At 38.6% G+C, this 16,935-nt stretch overlaps 2 protein-coding genes across 16 annotated transcripts in view; both read right to left on the bottom strand.

The window, feature by feature from the left end:
* Positions 1-4,371, bottom strand: part of LOC113051537 (protein FAM189A1-like) — a 94,897-nt gene extending 90,526 nt beyond the window's left edge. For both annotated transcript variants that reach the window (XM_026215384.1, XM_026215385.1), the window contains exon 1: positions 3,624-4,371. In XM_026215384.1, the coding sequence (XP_026071169.1) occupies positions 3,624-3,848 (225 nt within the window). In that variant the 5' untranslated portion in view covers positions 3,849-4,371. The remainder of the gene's footprint in view (positions 1-3,623) is intronic.
* A 1,662-nt stretch (positions 4,372-6,033) lies between these two features.
* LOC113051534 (tight junction protein ZO-1) overlaps positions 6,034-16,935 on the bottom strand; it is a 102,613-nt gene continuing 91,711 nt past the window's right edge. For 6 of the 14 annotated variants that reach the window (XM_026215368.1, XM_026215370.1, XM_026215371.1 and 3 more), the window contains 9 exons: positions 16,447-16,671; positions 14,437-15,159; positions 14,264-14,349; positions 12,747-12,947; positions 12,538-12,617; positions 11,742-12,171; positions 11,281-11,501; positions 10,904-11,047; positions 6,034-7,866 (listed from right to left, as the gene is read on the bottom strand). In XM_026215368.1, coding sequence (XP_026071153.1) covers positions 7,772-7,866; positions 10,904-11,047; positions 11,281-11,501; positions 11,742-12,171; positions 12,538-12,617; positions 12,747-12,947; positions 14,264-14,349; positions 14,437-15,159; positions 16,447-16,671 — 2,205 coding nt within the window. In that variant the 3' untranslated portion in view covers positions 6,034-7,771. The remainder of the gene's footprint in view (positions 7,867-10,903; positions 11,048-11,280; positions 11,502-11,741; positions 12,172-12,537; positions 12,618-12,746; positions 12,948-14,263; positions 14,350-14,436; positions 15,160-16,446; positions 16,672-16,935) is intronic. The other 8 variants (XM_026215374.1, XM_026215382.1, XM_026215369.1 and 5 more) reach the window with 6 other exon arrangements.

The following is a 16,935-nucleotide window of genomic DNA, read 5'->3' as shown; positions in this document are numbered from 1 at the left end:
ACACCTCGTTTAAACACACCCCCACGTCTACGTCACAATGTGGGAAGATTTGCATAAAACTGTGCAAATGTTCATGCAAAGAAAGAAGGCATAACTTTTATTCTCACTGTAGTTTTGTTGCTTCCGGCATGTCCTGGAACTAGAAATCAGCGGTTAAGTTGTATTTAAAACATTATTCCAGAACAGTTCAACCCAAATATTCAGATGTGTGTGGAGCATTTTATGGAGGAATGTTTCCTTGGAGTGTAGCCTACAATGTTTTTTGTGGCACAAAGGCTGTTTCTATAAAGTGGGACAGTTCCAACTCTACTTAAAGAATTTGCCACTTGCTATTCAAATGCGAGTTTTGAGCAGTGTAGAGTAGCGCTCGTTGTTTGTCGCTTGTCCGATCATAAATACAAACATGGTTTTATGTTTACGCAGCACAATATGCAATGCAATGCGTAAAAAAAGACATTATAATCAGTTTTTATATCCCCACAGGATGCCAAAAATGCCTCGTTTGTAATAGGTTTAATTAGTTTTGTCTTGTCACGCCAGGACACGGCATAACAGTATGTTAAGGGGCATAACACCTCTGTCACACGCTTGAGGCATTCGGCCAATCACAACGCACTGGATAACTGGCCAATAAGTGTACACCAGCATTGAAAAAACAACGCGTTTGCAGAAGGCGGGGCATAGAGGAGCAGCAATAATATTGTACAGTATGTGGAAAATAATGTATTTTGAACCTTAAACCACATAAACATTTCATTACACCAAATACACAAAATAATGTTATTTTTAGCAACGTCATATGACCCCTTTACATTTTCACATGAAGGTGGATTAACTAAATACCTTTGTGCACACGGATTCAGAGTTGTGCTGATCAGGTCACGCTGCTGTGGTCAGAGACTTGATGCAGGCTCTCTTTGTCTCTCTGATGTTACAGCAAAGAAAGAGGGATGAGAGATGAGGGGGAGGAGGGGAAAACGAGCAGCAGAAAGCAGAATGAAAAGATGTAGGGGGTACTTAACATGACCTTAACTGTTAACCTTAAGTCTTATCAGAAAAAAAGAATGAGATGGGGGTTTTTTTTAATCCTTTTCTGCTCCTTTTCCCTAGCCTCTGCTCTGTTCTCTCTTAAATTATTTTTTACAAAAATTGTGTCTTTGCTAGTCAATGTGGCAGTATACTCAAGGTACACCTTTGTTCCTCATCTACCCATGTATGAACCCCTAAGATACTAATGTGCACCATTTTGAGGTTACAAATAGGTAAACAATATTCTACAGTTTAACATACTATACTCCACCTAAAACTATTTGAAAGAACATTTGTAATTGTTTTATATAAATAAATACACATGTATTTTAGGACGTTATATTACCACCATGTAGACATGGAACATTTGTGCTTAATTATTTTAAAGACAGACAGACAGATCTAATATCAGCCGATATTGAAAGCAATATTGGTCAAATAAAAAAACTAATATTATCAATATACTGGGCATCCTAAAATACCAAAATATACTAATATACTGGGCATCCTAAAAAAAAAAGAAATTATTTGCATGAAAGATTAAATGAAAGTAAACAGAAAAACAACTAACTAGTGGTAAAATTTGATGGGTTCTTCTTTATTCACATCTATGGTCCTATAAAAAAAAAAGAAGTAACATCCATGGAACCCATCTAATGTACAAAAGCTTCTTTATAGTTGAACATTTTTCCTTAAACTATTAAAATGTTCTTCACACTAAGACAAAAATGGTTCTTTAAGATCTATTTAATGAAAAAATCTCTGCAGAGACCTAAACGGTTCTTGTAATGTAGGTAGCTGATGTAAAGAAATGGCAACACAGATACTTTCTTCACACTTTAAATCATTACATTTTCCCCTTGCACAAGGACATACACACACGCTGTTCATCCCCCTGCTCAGCTCACTCAAGAGCACACTATTAATCCAGACTCTGATTGCTAAGTAATTCTGCAGAGCTCCATTATGCTCCAGCCGCTCAGCCCACTCCTGTGAGGAGCACAGCATGTTCACCAGCTCACTGGAGCTATGACCTCAGGCTATGACACGGCGATCTGCCCCCACCACAACCCAGAGGAGCAAAACCTATCCCAACACCCTATTAGATATTTAAAACCAGCTAATCCCCTGCATCTACAAGAAAAACCATCAAACCATACTGATACAAGAAGCAGCTGAGCTTTCTCACAGCCACATTTACTTATCTGCTGCATGCAATACAGCACGTCTGGAGAATGATCAGCGAGCCCTGATGTTTGACCTCTGACCCCAAGGCTGGTTATCTTTGCCACCACACATGTCCCTGTCCCATCTATATTACATTTTCACAACCATAATTAACCCCACTGAGCTTTACATACGCCTTCTACAGGAAGAAATCAAGAGTGTGTGCCTTCATAAATATTTACAGTACGACATTAAATTTTAAGGTGAAAATACTGTCCAACAAAACTTCCTTGTACAGTGCCCCATAAAGATGAATCAGAGGGTTGTGCTCATGAGCTATTGGTTAGGAGCAATGGCAATGTAACGGAAACTTCTAACTGATCAAAGGTCCACATACATAAATTATTACAGTGTTAACACGTATATCTAACATGTGACTGCTTTCAGTATTTCATGTCTATATATATATATATATATATATATACACACACACACACACACACACACACACAGACACAAAGGGGGTATATTCAAATGCACATATCCGACGTTTCTACTGACATAAAAAAAAAAATATATATATATATATATATATATATATATATATATATATATATATATATATATATATATATATATATATATATAGACTTACATTAGCTAAAATCACACTGGGTTTTACTTGAACTAGCTTAAATCTCCCAATTTTCAGAGGTTCTTTCAGAGCCTTATAACATCAATCTAGGTATCAATAGAAACAAAGTATGCCAAGCTCCTTGAAATACAATGCAAGAAGCATCTGGGTTAAAACAACAAAGATATTTAAAAAATATGTGCAACATTTATATTTACATTAAACAAAAAGAGTCGATTAATTAAAGATGCATAGCCATTTCTAAATGTGTATACTGTGGCCAGACACTGTGGAAAATATGTGTTCTTATTGTGATTAATGAACAGAATGATCCACTGCAAATCTAACAAGGATGCATTAAGCAGTAGCCAGAAACAGGCTGATGAAACACTTTCACAAAGAACATCAAAAGGCATTTAAGTGAGGTAATAAACGTGTGTGATTTTAAGCATTTGGCTTCATTCTGCTGCATTATAAGCGCCAATTCACCAACCACAGAGCCTTCCTTCATAGGTGAGCTGCCCTGAGCTCATTCAAGCAATAAAGCAGCTTCAGAGAGTCCCTCTACTCCCCGAATTATTTCAAGGCTATTTAATTTGGCATTTGGTGAATATTGTACCACTGGTTCTCGATGATGAGGCATAGAATTGAATGATAAACTAAGAATGAGGCGCGCGTGATGTGATCGCTGGCTCTGCAGTTTCCGGGGGTCACAAATGGCGCGTAATATTACCCCTCTGTTCAGGGGAAATTCGCAAAAATAGACTATCGTTACACAATAAAGGCAACTTACCGAGAATCCAGCCCAGAAGGGACAAGAATGTCTCACCCTCGGAGACGTAGTGAGGGCCAAAGCGGCGAAACTGACAGCCAAAATGAGACTGCCGAGCACCATCTGTGAAACTCCCAGAGAAAGCATGATGCGAGTCCGGGTCCGAAACTCCCTCAGCCGCGTGAGGCTACGGGACAGAGATACCGGGCTCAGAGACCGACCCCTCGGCATGGCACTGACCGGCATGGTCACGACTAAACAGTTTGAATGAAACCACAACTTGAGTTAAATCAGCGGGCTTCGGGTTTTACAGGACACCTCTGGGGTGAGTCGCTCTGCTTTAAGGTAAAGACGAATTCACAGAGTGATGTCAAGACGCGCAGACCATCATCCCGTTACACGAGGAGCCTCACCTTCTGCTCTCACTCGTCTGAGTGTACAAGTTCGCGGTTTTCAAGCAGGTGTTTCAGCTAGCGTTGTCCAAAATCATTTCAGTAAGACAATGAGGTAAGCTCTGCGTAAACGCGCGCTGTATGGTCGCCTGCTTCTAGGAAACGCACGAGATAGGTGATCCATCAAATCCGTTCACAGCCGTGACAGTCCGTTAATTAAATCTCTCACGGCTCTGAACAGAGAGCGTCTAAATAATAACGCTCGTATTCAGAGGAACGCGCTTCGAGGTGCCACGACGCGTTTCAACTTCCGACTCCAGTGTAATAATGTTCACGCGAGTGTTGCACAGCAGCCGCCGCAGCCTCGCGCCACTGGTCTCTCAGTTAGATATGCGCGCGTGTGTGACTGTGAGCAGGAGGAGACGGACTCTACACGCAGAGAAGTGGAAACTCCATATGTAGATTTAGATATATAGATCCGGGAAATGAACTCATTCGTGGTGGAGCCATATAAAAGCCAGAGGCCGTGAATGGATATAATGAGCCTACTCAATCAATATTCATATTGTTACTTTTCATTAAACTCGCTTTAAGACTGAGCCTTGCTCGGATAATATGCGATTTAAGCACTGTCACGAGAGGAAGAGTGCTGCTGTACTGAAGGCTCTCATCAGACACTAGTGCTGCACCACTGTGATTGTGATGATGGTTTTATATAAGTTAAAGTAAGTTATCCGACAACGTCCGTTTCAGAGCAAAATTGCCTAGTTTAGTTGATTTACGATTCTCTATAAAAACAGAAGTCGAAGCTTCAAACCTCACGTATCACCTAGCAGCACAGTAACGTTATGTGAACGGAGCGGAGCCGCTGAGATCTTTCCTCCCGAGATCAATGCGTTCTGTATTGAATCCGCTGAAACTCCTTTCCGGGTTTTCACTCTTCTAGCTAACCCTACAGAGAGAAACCCGTTCAGAGCGATCATGGAGCGAAAGAAAATTCGTAGGATTCAACCTTTAAAAACTCGATCTTCGCTGTAGACTAAATCAATAATCGACTAATAAACAGTTATGCACCACTGATCTACGCCTGTCTAAATCTCATTAAACGAGGAGAAGCTAAGCGAAATAAACACTGAAAATACCCGAAACTGTTAGTGTGCTTGAAACTGAATAAAATCTAATTAATTTAATCTATATAATTCTATTAGCAATATTTATGACCAAATTTTACTTTTTTGAGGTTTTATAAAAATAATGTAGGCCTATTTTACACATGCCGCTTACTATACATTTAAATGCAGACTGTACTGATTCAATGTGATAATTCGTTTAGATGGAGAAAATAGTCACATGACCAGATCTGCTCAATTCCAGTTTGCATCTCTGAAAGATGTCACTGTCAAAGTTTCTTAAAAGAAAGAATGTTAAACATACAATAACATACACAGATTCAACCATTACCATATGTGGTATAATGTGGTAACATTTGCAAGGCCTATAGTTAATGTATTGTTAAGACAGCACTGGCTCACACAAATCATTACACAAGTAAACATGACAGCAGTCACAGAGGAAAACTGTAGATTTCAAAGTATTATACAGGAAGAAAAATAAGTTACCATCTACCATTCCCTTTCCCCAACAATTGCCTCATAGTGAAATAATAACACCTTTCTTTCTGAAACAATTCTGACTGTAATAAAATGCATATTTCACTAAAGTTTTATTTCTTTAAACAAGGCATGTAGTTTCATTGTGCATTCAAAGGAGTAGATGTATCCACTTGGCTGGGCCAATCGATTAAAGCTTCAGTGTTAAATCAGTTTTATAATCGCCAAACGCAATAATCATTGTAAATGAATCTGCAGTGAAGTATTTGCGCCATCTGCAGGCCACTAAGTGGAACTACACATTATACTGCAATGAGACATTTCCAAAGCTCCCTTGCTACTATACAACGGGACACTGTTATCTCTGTGCAAAATGCTTTTTGTGTTGCAGCTACAACAACGAAAATCCACAATAAAATTACAACAGTGTATTTTAAAAACGTGTATTTTATTTTTTTATAGTGGCATACTGGAAATTGCTGAAAAGGGAACAAACTCTGCCACATGTGAATAGCTAATGACCAGTCAAAGCTGTGTTATACTGTCTAAAGAAAAAAAAAACAGTTCCGGTGTGCCATAATAAATCGTCTATTAGTACAAAAATACATTTCAGGACACACAACATAGCATCCAGTAACACAAATAAATGCGTGGGGCACATTTCGAGCTCACCGTTTAGAAGAAACAGGTTTTGAGAATAGTTTACATCAAGCACTTTCCTTTGTAAATAAAGAATAAAAAGATGGTTATTAAAAATGCTTATATTTAGTGTGTATCTGTAGAAAAGGTGATATTATTACCAAGTACACGTTCCGAGGCTCAAGGGAAGAACCAGAATACAAAGACAACCGTTTTCATTTCATTCATCCTCTTTTATAAACGCAACCCCCCTTAAGTTTTATACAAAATAAAGACATACAAAAAAAAAGTCATTTACAAACCAATAATGAAGGCAATATGCTTGCTTTATGTACAGCCAAATGATCTCCTTCCATCTTTTATTTTATTTGTGTTTCTCTTCAAAGGTCATGTGCATAGCAGATAAAAAGAGAAAACCTGTTCTTATCCTTTACGCTGTTCTTGTGTGCAACACCCAGGTTTATTTGTACAGCGGCTTGACAAAAATAGCAGAAACACAACTTCAGTTTCTTCATAATTTATCATTACAACAACTTAGCAAAAAGAAACCAAAAAGGTTTTTGTTATTGAAAAAAAGTGTCGTTTCAGATAAGGCATCACTGCTTTAGATGGGGTGAGTGAGAGAGATGGAGTGAGTGAGGAGAGAAAGAGGGGAAAGGAGAGAGCAGCGGTCTTCACACCTGAGTCAAAGCATGTGCATAGATCTCCACACAGCAGGAATGTTCCAGTGCTCAAGTTCATAGGTCTGTGAGGAGGCTAATGGTGTCTACAAAGGAGCTATTTAGAAAAGGCAAGCCTCAGGTTGACACGTCCTTGGCTAGAAAACTTCATCCTGTTTTATTCTTAAGATGCCGTGATTCTCTCCGACACTTTCTTTATGCTCTTAACTAGCACTGATCCTGCACCTTGATGTGATAAAAGTCAGATGTACACATCAGCTGCTCGACCGAAAAGCCTAGAACTGGAATTCGATATTCTAGAAAAGTTGCAATATACATTAGAATCATATAACATTATAGTGTGCATACCATATGAAGTGAAAATACATCTGCGGATTAATATAGTCTATACGTTACAAGGCCTAGACTGAATGGAAGAACCTAATAAGTCCTTTAAAAAAACAGACAACACAACTTAATGTGTCGCAAAATATTACAGTTGGCTAACAGTGTGAGTATTAGTTGGTCAGTGGCACAGAGCATGCAGTCCATCAATGGTTAATGTCTGTTTTTGTTATCCTCGAAAGCCTTTAAAAGCACTTAAAAAAAAAAAAAAAGAGGAGGAGGAGGAAGTAAAAACCAAGAGGACGATGAAGAGATTAAAACAGCACTTCATAGAATGTAACCCTCCCTCCAGACTCAGAGGTTACCGTAAACAAAGCCAGGGCACAGCCAGGAGACCCTTCATTTAGTGTTGCGTAGCGCCTTCATCTTGTGTGTGTGTGTGAGTGTGTGTGTTCATAAGGGGAAAGGTCCTCTCTCCGTTAATCTGGTTCCACATTCAGTAACGGGACCTGCTGTTGCCCTCCTCAGAAATGGTCTATAAGCACAGACACACAGTTGGCTCCAACCAAGTAGTTGGGATCTCCAGGGACAGATTTGTTCTGCCAACTCTTAGGATCACCTGGATAAACAACAGAGAAAATGCAGATGAATATGATGGTCGAATGGAGATGAACCACCACGTAAAAAACATTACAAATTTATTTATTTTTTTTTTTTCATATAAGAAAGAAATATGTTTATTCAGGAAGAATGGATGGAATTGATCAAAAGTGACTGAAGAGTAAAAAAAATAAAAAAATCACACACACACACACGCACACACACACATATATATATATATATATATATATATATATATATATATATATATATATATATATATATATATAGAAAATGCTATTCTTTTGAACATTCTATTAAAGTACAGGAAAAAAATGTATCTGGTTTCCACTAAACACATTACAACTGTTTTCATCATTGATAATAATAATGGCAACAATTTACAATAAAGTTTCATTAGTTCAAAATTAGTTAACCACTTTAGTTAACAAGAACAAAGCGTGAACAATACTCCTACAGCATTAATACATTTTAGTATACATGTTAATTTCAACTTATACAAATGCATTAAAATCAAAAGTGGTGCTAATTAACATTAGTTGATGCACTGTGAATTAACATGAACTAACAACAACTTTATTTTCATTAACATCAACAAAAATGAATAAATAGTTCAATAAATGTATTGTTCACTGTTTGTTCATGTGAGTTAATGCATTAACTAACATTAACGAATGGAACCTTATTGTAAAGTGTAACCATAATAATACATGTTTATTTAACACCAAATCAGCATATTAAATGATTTCTGAAGGACCATGTGACATTGAGGACATTTTAAAATATATTTAAATAAAAAAGCAGTTCTTTAAAATGGTAGTAACTTCACAATAATATTGTTTTTACTGCATTATACTTTTGATCAAATAAATGCAGCCTTGTTGAGAAGAAGAAACCTTTTTCAAAAACATTGAAACATTGTATAGTGACCCCAAACTTTTGAACAGTAGTGTATTATATGTTTCGTAACAAGGATCAATGACAGCAACATTTAAATGTCGAAAAAGCCGCATACATGCTTGCTTTCTAGTCAGATCCACTGCTCTAAAGCCAACACCATAAACATAAAAAGAATATCAAACATAAAACACACACATTTGAAGAAACACGACCTTCAAGTTTCCTTACTTTCACTATTTTATAGCATACTTCCACAGCTGTAACAATATAATATCGTGCTATTATTTTAGCCCTGGGTTTGCATGAGGAAAAGAGGAGCATAGCGTGACGCTCAGAGATAAGTCATCCTCTCAGCATGAGTTATTTGTTCTGAAAGAGATAATCAACAGAGACAGAGCGAGAACCAATAAGCTCATAGCCTAAGGTGCTGTGATGCAGAAGAACAAAGTTGTTCTTCCATTCATCAGGGTGAAGTGTGTCATTTCAGCACCACTAAACAGAAGTGAAAAAAGGTGCATTATCAAACACAAACTGATTTTAGTTCTGTTTGGTGGTTTTGTGGTACAGAAATGATCATATACTTTGTAGTTCATTTCTAAATCTATTAGGACCTTAGGATTTCAGTGCCTTTTTTTACTCCACCGTATTTTTTTTAATCCACCGTATACTCCACCGTAAGCTCCATCAGAACAACATCTTTGTTAAATCAGTTAGGTAAACGTTCTCTTTCCATGATGCTGTTTTAAAATATGCAGATTAGAGGCAAAGTCCTGTAATGGTTTTGGATGAAGCAGGAGGCTCTGATCTCTCGACTACAAAATCAGAACGAGAGTTTCATTAGGAGGCTACTCCAGGGCAGTGCCAGGTTTACCAAGAAGAGTTACATAGAGAGGAATAAGTGAAACGAAAGAGAGAGAAAGAGAGAGAGAGAGAGAGAGAGAGAGAGAGAGAGAGAGAGAGAGAAATAAAGACCCAGGGAAAAACAGTTGCTGTTCTCCATTAGCGGGACGAAAGCATTTCAAGCATCTCTCATATTCAGACATTTGGGTGGCTGTGTGAGAATCAGCTGAATGCACAAACAATGTGAGTGAATTATGAATAGATGTGAATTCCCATTGGCCAATTCATGATGTCCTGAGACCCAAGTGAAGATGGAAAGCCTATTTTTTTAGTAATGTTTATCTGCAGATCTGTGATTACTAATCTTGAGACAGAAATGGAGTGATTTAGTGTCCTGATCGAGAGAACACAAAGGCCTATAAACAAATCTGCTCAGTGAAAATAGCTTTATATTTACTTAAACAGAGAATAATGTGGAATTTGTTGGGCCCTGCAAAATATCCATTTATTACAATTTAATGAAAAAAAAAAAAGAAAAAAAAAGAAAAAGAAAAAAATTATATATATATATATATATATATATATATATATATATGTTGTAATGATATCTTTTTTTTTTTTTTTTTTTTTTTTCTGTAACTATGTAAAATGTTTTGTTTAGCTACTGGAATTGGCCATTTATTCCCTTATAAAATATACAGGACCGTTCAAAAGTTTAGGATCAATTTAAAATGCATTTCTTCTATTTTTATTTATTTCAAAACATAATTTTCCAGTCTTCAGTGTCACATGATCCTTCAGAAATAGAAATTTCAAAAGAACAGCATTTATATGAAATACAACTATTTTGTAATATGTCTTTACTGTCACTTTTGCTTAATTCAGTATGAGAATTCCTTTCAGAAAAATATCTTACTGCCCACACTGATAAATGGTTAAATGTGAGTAGAATAGTTTGATTGTGCTTTAGAGTGAATTGTGACAGAAACATTTATTTCATGGTCAAGCTTAAATCGACACTTGGTTTAAATATACCTTAAATAAACCACATAATAAATGAGCAGACTGGAGTGAGAGAGAGAGTCAGTGAGATATATGAGCTATATGAGTACAAATAAATCAATAACACAAGTAAACAAAAAACCAGTGTATATGGTATATATGATATATGCGCATAAGATACAGTATGGAGTTGTGAATAAGAAAATGCATAATGAAAAAAGGCCCAAAACCAAACAAGAAGTCACAAAGCCATCCCAAACGACCCCAAAAAGGACAGAGAGAGGACAGCGTACCCGACGAGGAGTCGGAGGATTTTAGAGCAAAAGACCAACCATCAGGGGTCATAGACGCACAGTGAGGTAAGCGGAGCTCCACTGGCTTCAGGAACTTCAGGCCGTGAGGACCACACATCACCAGAGGACTCAGCAGAGTTTCACCTGCAAATAAAAACGCTTTCCTTTAGCATTTACTGCACAGACAAATACATAACTATATGTAACAAACGCAAAAACACCCCAGCAAGCTATAAATAATCTCACTTGCATTCTGAGTATGTTAACTGAAAAAAAGGAGATGTGTAACAAACTAAAAAAAAAAAGAATCCATATCAAACTCTGTATTACCAGGCTTTTTCACAGACAAATGTCAGAATGAAAGATGCGTGACTGACCTTTCTCTTTGTCTAGAGGCGGCAGGATGCTGTTGTCCCGACACACTTTAAAGTAGATCTCTTGCTCCACACCGTCAGGAATGGCTCCCTGAGGGATGATGATGCTCACTCCCGTCTCAATGGAGCTCAGGACCCCACCGTTACTGTTGAAGATGCCCCGTGCCGTCGCCACCACCGTGTGGCTGTCATCATCGTCATCATCCTCCTCCAAAGCACTCGGGCTGGAAAGAGAGCCAAAAAAAGGTTAACCTTATTTTTAGTCCGATCTTTAATTTCAGATTCTCTTCATTGTTAAAACTAACCAAAACAAAATGCAAAAATACTGTCCTAAATGCACTTAATATTCAATATTTGGTAACATAAAAAAAAGAAAAAAACTACCAACATGGATAAAATGTCTACTCACCAAAAAAAACAGACACATGTAATCGTGACCATTAATGAGCTAGACTTGAATCTACCTGACAGGTATTGCCTTGGGTACAGCGTTGATGTTGTTCTGCTGGTATTTGGGTTTCTGGTCCATGGTGCGGGTGAAGGTGTCCAGGCCGCTGTCGTGGTCTGCCGTCTGGGGTGAGCTCTGCGGTTTGGTACTGACGGGAGCTTTCACATTATCCGTCTTATTTTGAGAGTCATTAGGCAGGAGGTTGTGGTTGAACTTGGGGCTGTCAAACTTCTGCTGGAACGGTCTTGCAGAGGTTGTGTACGGCTTGGGCACAAAACGGTTGTAGTTGTACGTGGCAGTGCTGTTGGTCTTTGGAGGTTCACCGGTGCCGTTAACAGGAGATTTCTCTGGGAAGCGTTTCGGAGGCAGGGAGGTGCTCTGGACTGAGTCTTCATGATTGGGATGCTTCACTTTGGGAGATCCGTGAGAGTCGAGAGGTGGGGTCACTGTGAGTGTGAGAGTAGAGAATAAACATACCGTATGTATACATATGGAAAAGTCTCTTTACAGATATAAAATTTTTTTTTAAAAGAGTATTGTTTTAGTCAAAGTTTTCATCTTTTGACGAGAGTGCCCTTCAAATTTAATCAATATTTAATTTCAAAATAACTAATCTCTCATTATTCTCTGTAACTTATTCCATTACTCCAGTCTTCAGTCTCCTTCAGTGATGATTCTAATATGCTGATTTCTTATAATTATCAATGTTAAAAAACTGTTCTTCATATGTTTGTGGATGAATAGAACATTAATTCAAAACAGCATTTATTTAAAACCGAAATCTAGATTTTTTTTTTTCATGAATCACTTGCCTGTGGGTTTGGGCAGGGTCGGGGGTGGGACAGCTGGAATAGCTGGAGCAACAGGGTTGATCTTCTCCGCTGACTCTGCCCTGTAGCAGACAAACAGTCAAAAAAACAACAACAATGATTCAAACTTAAAGCCATTTATTGTATCAAACAGATATATCAAACATAAAACAGAGTTTGTTAAGCATGATTAAAAGTATTAGACCACGTACCTGGGGTAGTACCCTGGTTGGGTCTGGGGCTGGGCTGGTTTGATGACAGGTGGCAGCTGTGCAGAAGGTTTGCTGTCAAAGCTTCGGCGGTCGAAGAAGGACAGCTGTTTCCTGTAGTACTCCTCATCCTCATCAGGGTCATTGTCGTTTGAGCGAATGATATCTGCTGCTTTAGGCTGAGGCTGCTGTGCCTCTGGAGATCTGACAGAGGAAAGAAGCGCTTGACATATATAATACTGTTGAGGTAATAATAAACGTGCACTAATATAATCAGTCATTCATCTTCAGTATGTCAGTTTGTGTTTCACAAGAAATCAGTGCATAAAGAGTGATCATGGGCATTCAGAATCAGACTCTGGATTTGACTATTTCACCACTAGATGGAGATCTATGACTAACTTCATTTCTATGGCTAATGCCACTGCAGTGCAATTCAAACTTTAGGGTCAGTAAGATATTTTACTGTTTTTGCAAAGAAGCAGTCCCTTATGCTCAACCAAGGCTACATTTATTTGAGCAAAAATGACTTAAAAACACAAATTATTTTCAATATTAGAATGAAAAATAACCATTGTAATATATTTTAAAATGTTTTTTCCTGTAAAGGCCAAAATTACATTTTCAGCAGCCATTACTCCAGTGTCACATGATCTTTCAGAAATGATTCTAATCTGCTGATTTGGTGCTAAAGAAATGATTTCTTATTGTTATCCATGTTGAAAACAGTATCAATGTTGAGCTGCTTAATGTATTTATGTTAAAAAAAATTCAGGTTTCTTTGATGAATAAAAAGTTCTAAATAACATTTATTTAAAACAGGAGTCTTTTGTAACATTATGAATGTATTGACAGTCCCCCTCTGAATAAATTCAAAATCAGAAATAAAAATAAAAAATTTTAATTGTAGTATATAAAAAAAAACTTTTCTCAATATAGATATAACCTGTATACTAACATAGACTGTATAAAAACAAGAATGTAGTGTCCATGACGTCACTTGTAGTTTTCTGAAGAGCGTTTTTGAAGCTCAAAGTGGGCGTCACCGTCTTGGCAGCGCATCACAGCACATCACTCCCAGATAATTGAAAATGGGCAAAAAGGCGGGAGCTGGTTGCTGAAGCCACGCCCACCTAGCTCGACCGAAGTGTCAGCAGCACTAATTCACCTGTCACTCAAGTGGCCATGCCTTTAATTATGCAGAACTTTAAGCTAAATATAATTTAAACGGATGAGTTATAAAAAAATTCAACCCCCTCACAGTTGTCATAAAGGGCAAAATAAGCTATATAGACCAAAATTATTTTTTGAACCAGGTTGTAAACATTTTTTTTTCCGCTGTAAAGTTGGGAACTTTAACATGGGGAGTCTATGGGATTGACTCCCTTTTGCAGCCAGCCTCTAGAGGCCAGTCAATGAATTACAGTTTAAGTCACTTCCTTGTTGGCTTCACAAGAGAGCGGGAGGTTCCCGCTTGTATGCTAACGGCTGCATTTGTACTTTATGTGCTAGTTCATTACCTGGAGGTCTTCTCTTGGTCCAGGTTACTTAAAGAATTGGCTTTGGGCACGGAGGCAGCACCAGGTTTAGGCACCATGTCCACAGGCTAAATGAAGCATAAAAGATTAACAAATTATTTCTTCAGTATGCAGAGTGTATATTTGGTTCACAGAAATACAGTCTGTCAACTCACCCGAATACCAGAGTCTGCAGACTCTCCTGCTCGGTCCACGGACACGGATCGCTTGTTCTCGAACATTTTAACCCTCGTGAGCACGGACCGGGGCTTCAAGGCTGGGTCATCCTCTGCATCGGCTGGAGGAGGAGGAGGAAGTGCTGGCTCCACTGGTGGTGAGATGGACTCAGGTTTGGGCGGGATCACAGAGGCCTCGGAGTTCTTGTAGCCCCTCTGTTGTGGTTGAGTGTAGGAAGGCCTCTGGGATGGGTCTTGGTACTGTTGTTTAGGGGGTTCAGGGGAGCGGGAGGAAGCTTGAGTACGAGGCAGCGCTTCCTGGTCATATTGTGGGTGCACAGGGGGCAGTTCATCATGTCGAATCGGTCCGGGGCTGGGTTTGCCATAGCGAGGTCGACTGGCATCATAGCCGGTGTCATGTTGCATCTGTGGATGACCGTACATGCCGTTCAGACCGTCCTCATATGGCATACGATGGTCATATCCAGAGGTTTGGTCATACGGGGCCCACTGGTCATCATACGGAGGCACGCTGCTGTCATAATGTTGATGAGGGTCAAAGTTTTGAGCCTTTGGTTCCATGTAGCCCCCATCATAGCGGTAGGGCTGGTGGTCATAATCTCTGTATGGCTTGTCTTCCTGGTAGCGGGGCTGCTGGGGGTTATAGTTGGGCTGCATAGGGTTCTGCTCATTTTTACGATAGATATCCTTCTTGTACATCTGTTGGTAAAGCCAAAGGAGGATACTTATAAATGACTTGTACAAAGAATCATATGTAAACTCTAAACCTCAGTAATCAATTGAATTGAATGAAACGGCAGAATCCAGAAGTGATTAATATTCGGATTAAAAGTTGAAGAATGAAGCACTGAGACAGCAGAGAGACCTGCAATAGAGGAAGACTCAGAGTGGGCAGTTATTGAACAGGTCAAAATGGAGGCAGCCATCACACAAATCGTTTCAGAGTTTAAGCGAGATTAAATGATTCATGACACACCAAGCTGCAAAAACACTGGGGTAAAATCAGACAGAAAATGCCCAACTGAAAAAGTAGTATACATCAACAATTTGCTTTAAACAATGAAAAAAAAAAATTATATATTTTGAGAAGTAGCCTTTTAGGAAAAATAATAGTCCACTCAGACACAGAATCACCAATCCCAGCCAATGCTGGAGCCACCATTAATCTACAGAATTACTTACAAAAAGATGTTTTTAAATTTCCTCAAAGATACTGAGGAATTAATCAGTCATGGACACAATTGAACTAAAACAAAAGAATGAATTTAAAAAAAAATTGTTTTGCCACATAGACATGGAAACAAATGTTTTTGTAGTTGTGGTATTTTTGAATGTTACAGGGCTCCATAGTTTAATTTCACACTTGTCAATGAAATGTTTTTGTCAACTAAAATTTGATGGCCATTTTAATCAGAGCAAAACTGACAAGCTAATGAATATGAACATTTAAAGAACGCTTTTGTCAAAAGACACAAACTATAAATAAAAAACTGTTTGAAAATGAAAACTGGTTAAGTCGTATGCTGTAAACAACAAGGCTACCTTTCAAAGTCATAGAAGAGGGGGAAAAGATTCAAAGATTTAAATACAGGTCAAATTAATTTCTAAATCATTTTATCAGATTCATTCCACCACTAAATAATTACTAGCTCTACTTCAACAAGCAAAAAAAAAAAAAAAAAAAAAACGGAAAATCAAATCCATGCAAAAGTAGGCAAGCAACAGTGGGGACCTGGGCTTGGTTGAAGGTACGTGAACTATGATCTGATGCAGCAGGCCTCTGTCATACCCACTGTTGTTTATTAACACACACACACACACATATTCACAGAAGGAGAATGGACACTCTCTTAGGCACACAGCGCACATGCAAGAGCTAGAGGAAAGCACTGCAGCACACAGGCAGGCCAGACGGCGATAAGAGAGGGCACTGGGTTCGGCCGTTAAGTGGGCCGGTTTCAGTCCAGAGCAGGGTGGCTAGCGAGGTACCTTAGACTCAGACCGGGGTTGTCCGTATTGGTTGGGGTCAAAAGACGCGGGCTGAGCTAGCTCAGGGGCAGGTGGGAAGAGAGAGCCAGCCTCTGGGCTGAAATCCCCCTGAGTGAGGGTGACTGGGAGATCCTTGGCACTCTTGGCCCCTACATTTACAAGAACAGTAGGGGGCGCTGTCTCTGCCAGCGGCGCAGGCTGCGTGGGGACAGCAACCTCTGCTTTCTGTGAAGGTGTTCAAAAATGTTTAATACATGTGGTAAAACCTCACCACTGCACTTCAGCTGAGCTTCATGATTCTCTTCTGTCTCACCAGACACCAATACTGTTCTATTAAGGGAATGTTCCAGGTTCAACTGATGTTAAGTTAAGCTCTCTCTCTCTCTCTCTGTATTATATTTTATATGTGTTTATATGTGTGTATATATATATATATATATGTGTGTGTGTGTGTGTGTGTGTGTGTGTGTGTGTATAATTTGATCTGAT

The sequence above is a fragment of the Carassius auratus genome, chromosome 32 (assembly GCF_003368295.1).
Source record: "Carassius auratus strain Wakin chromosome 32, ASM336829v1, whole genome shotgun sequence".
Lineage (NCBI taxonomy): Eukaryota > Metazoa > Chordata > Actinopteri > Cypriniformes > Cyprinidae > Carassius > Carassius auratus.
Note: the sequence above shows the minus strand (reverse complement) of the source record. Positions and strands in the feature narration are given on the sequence as shown.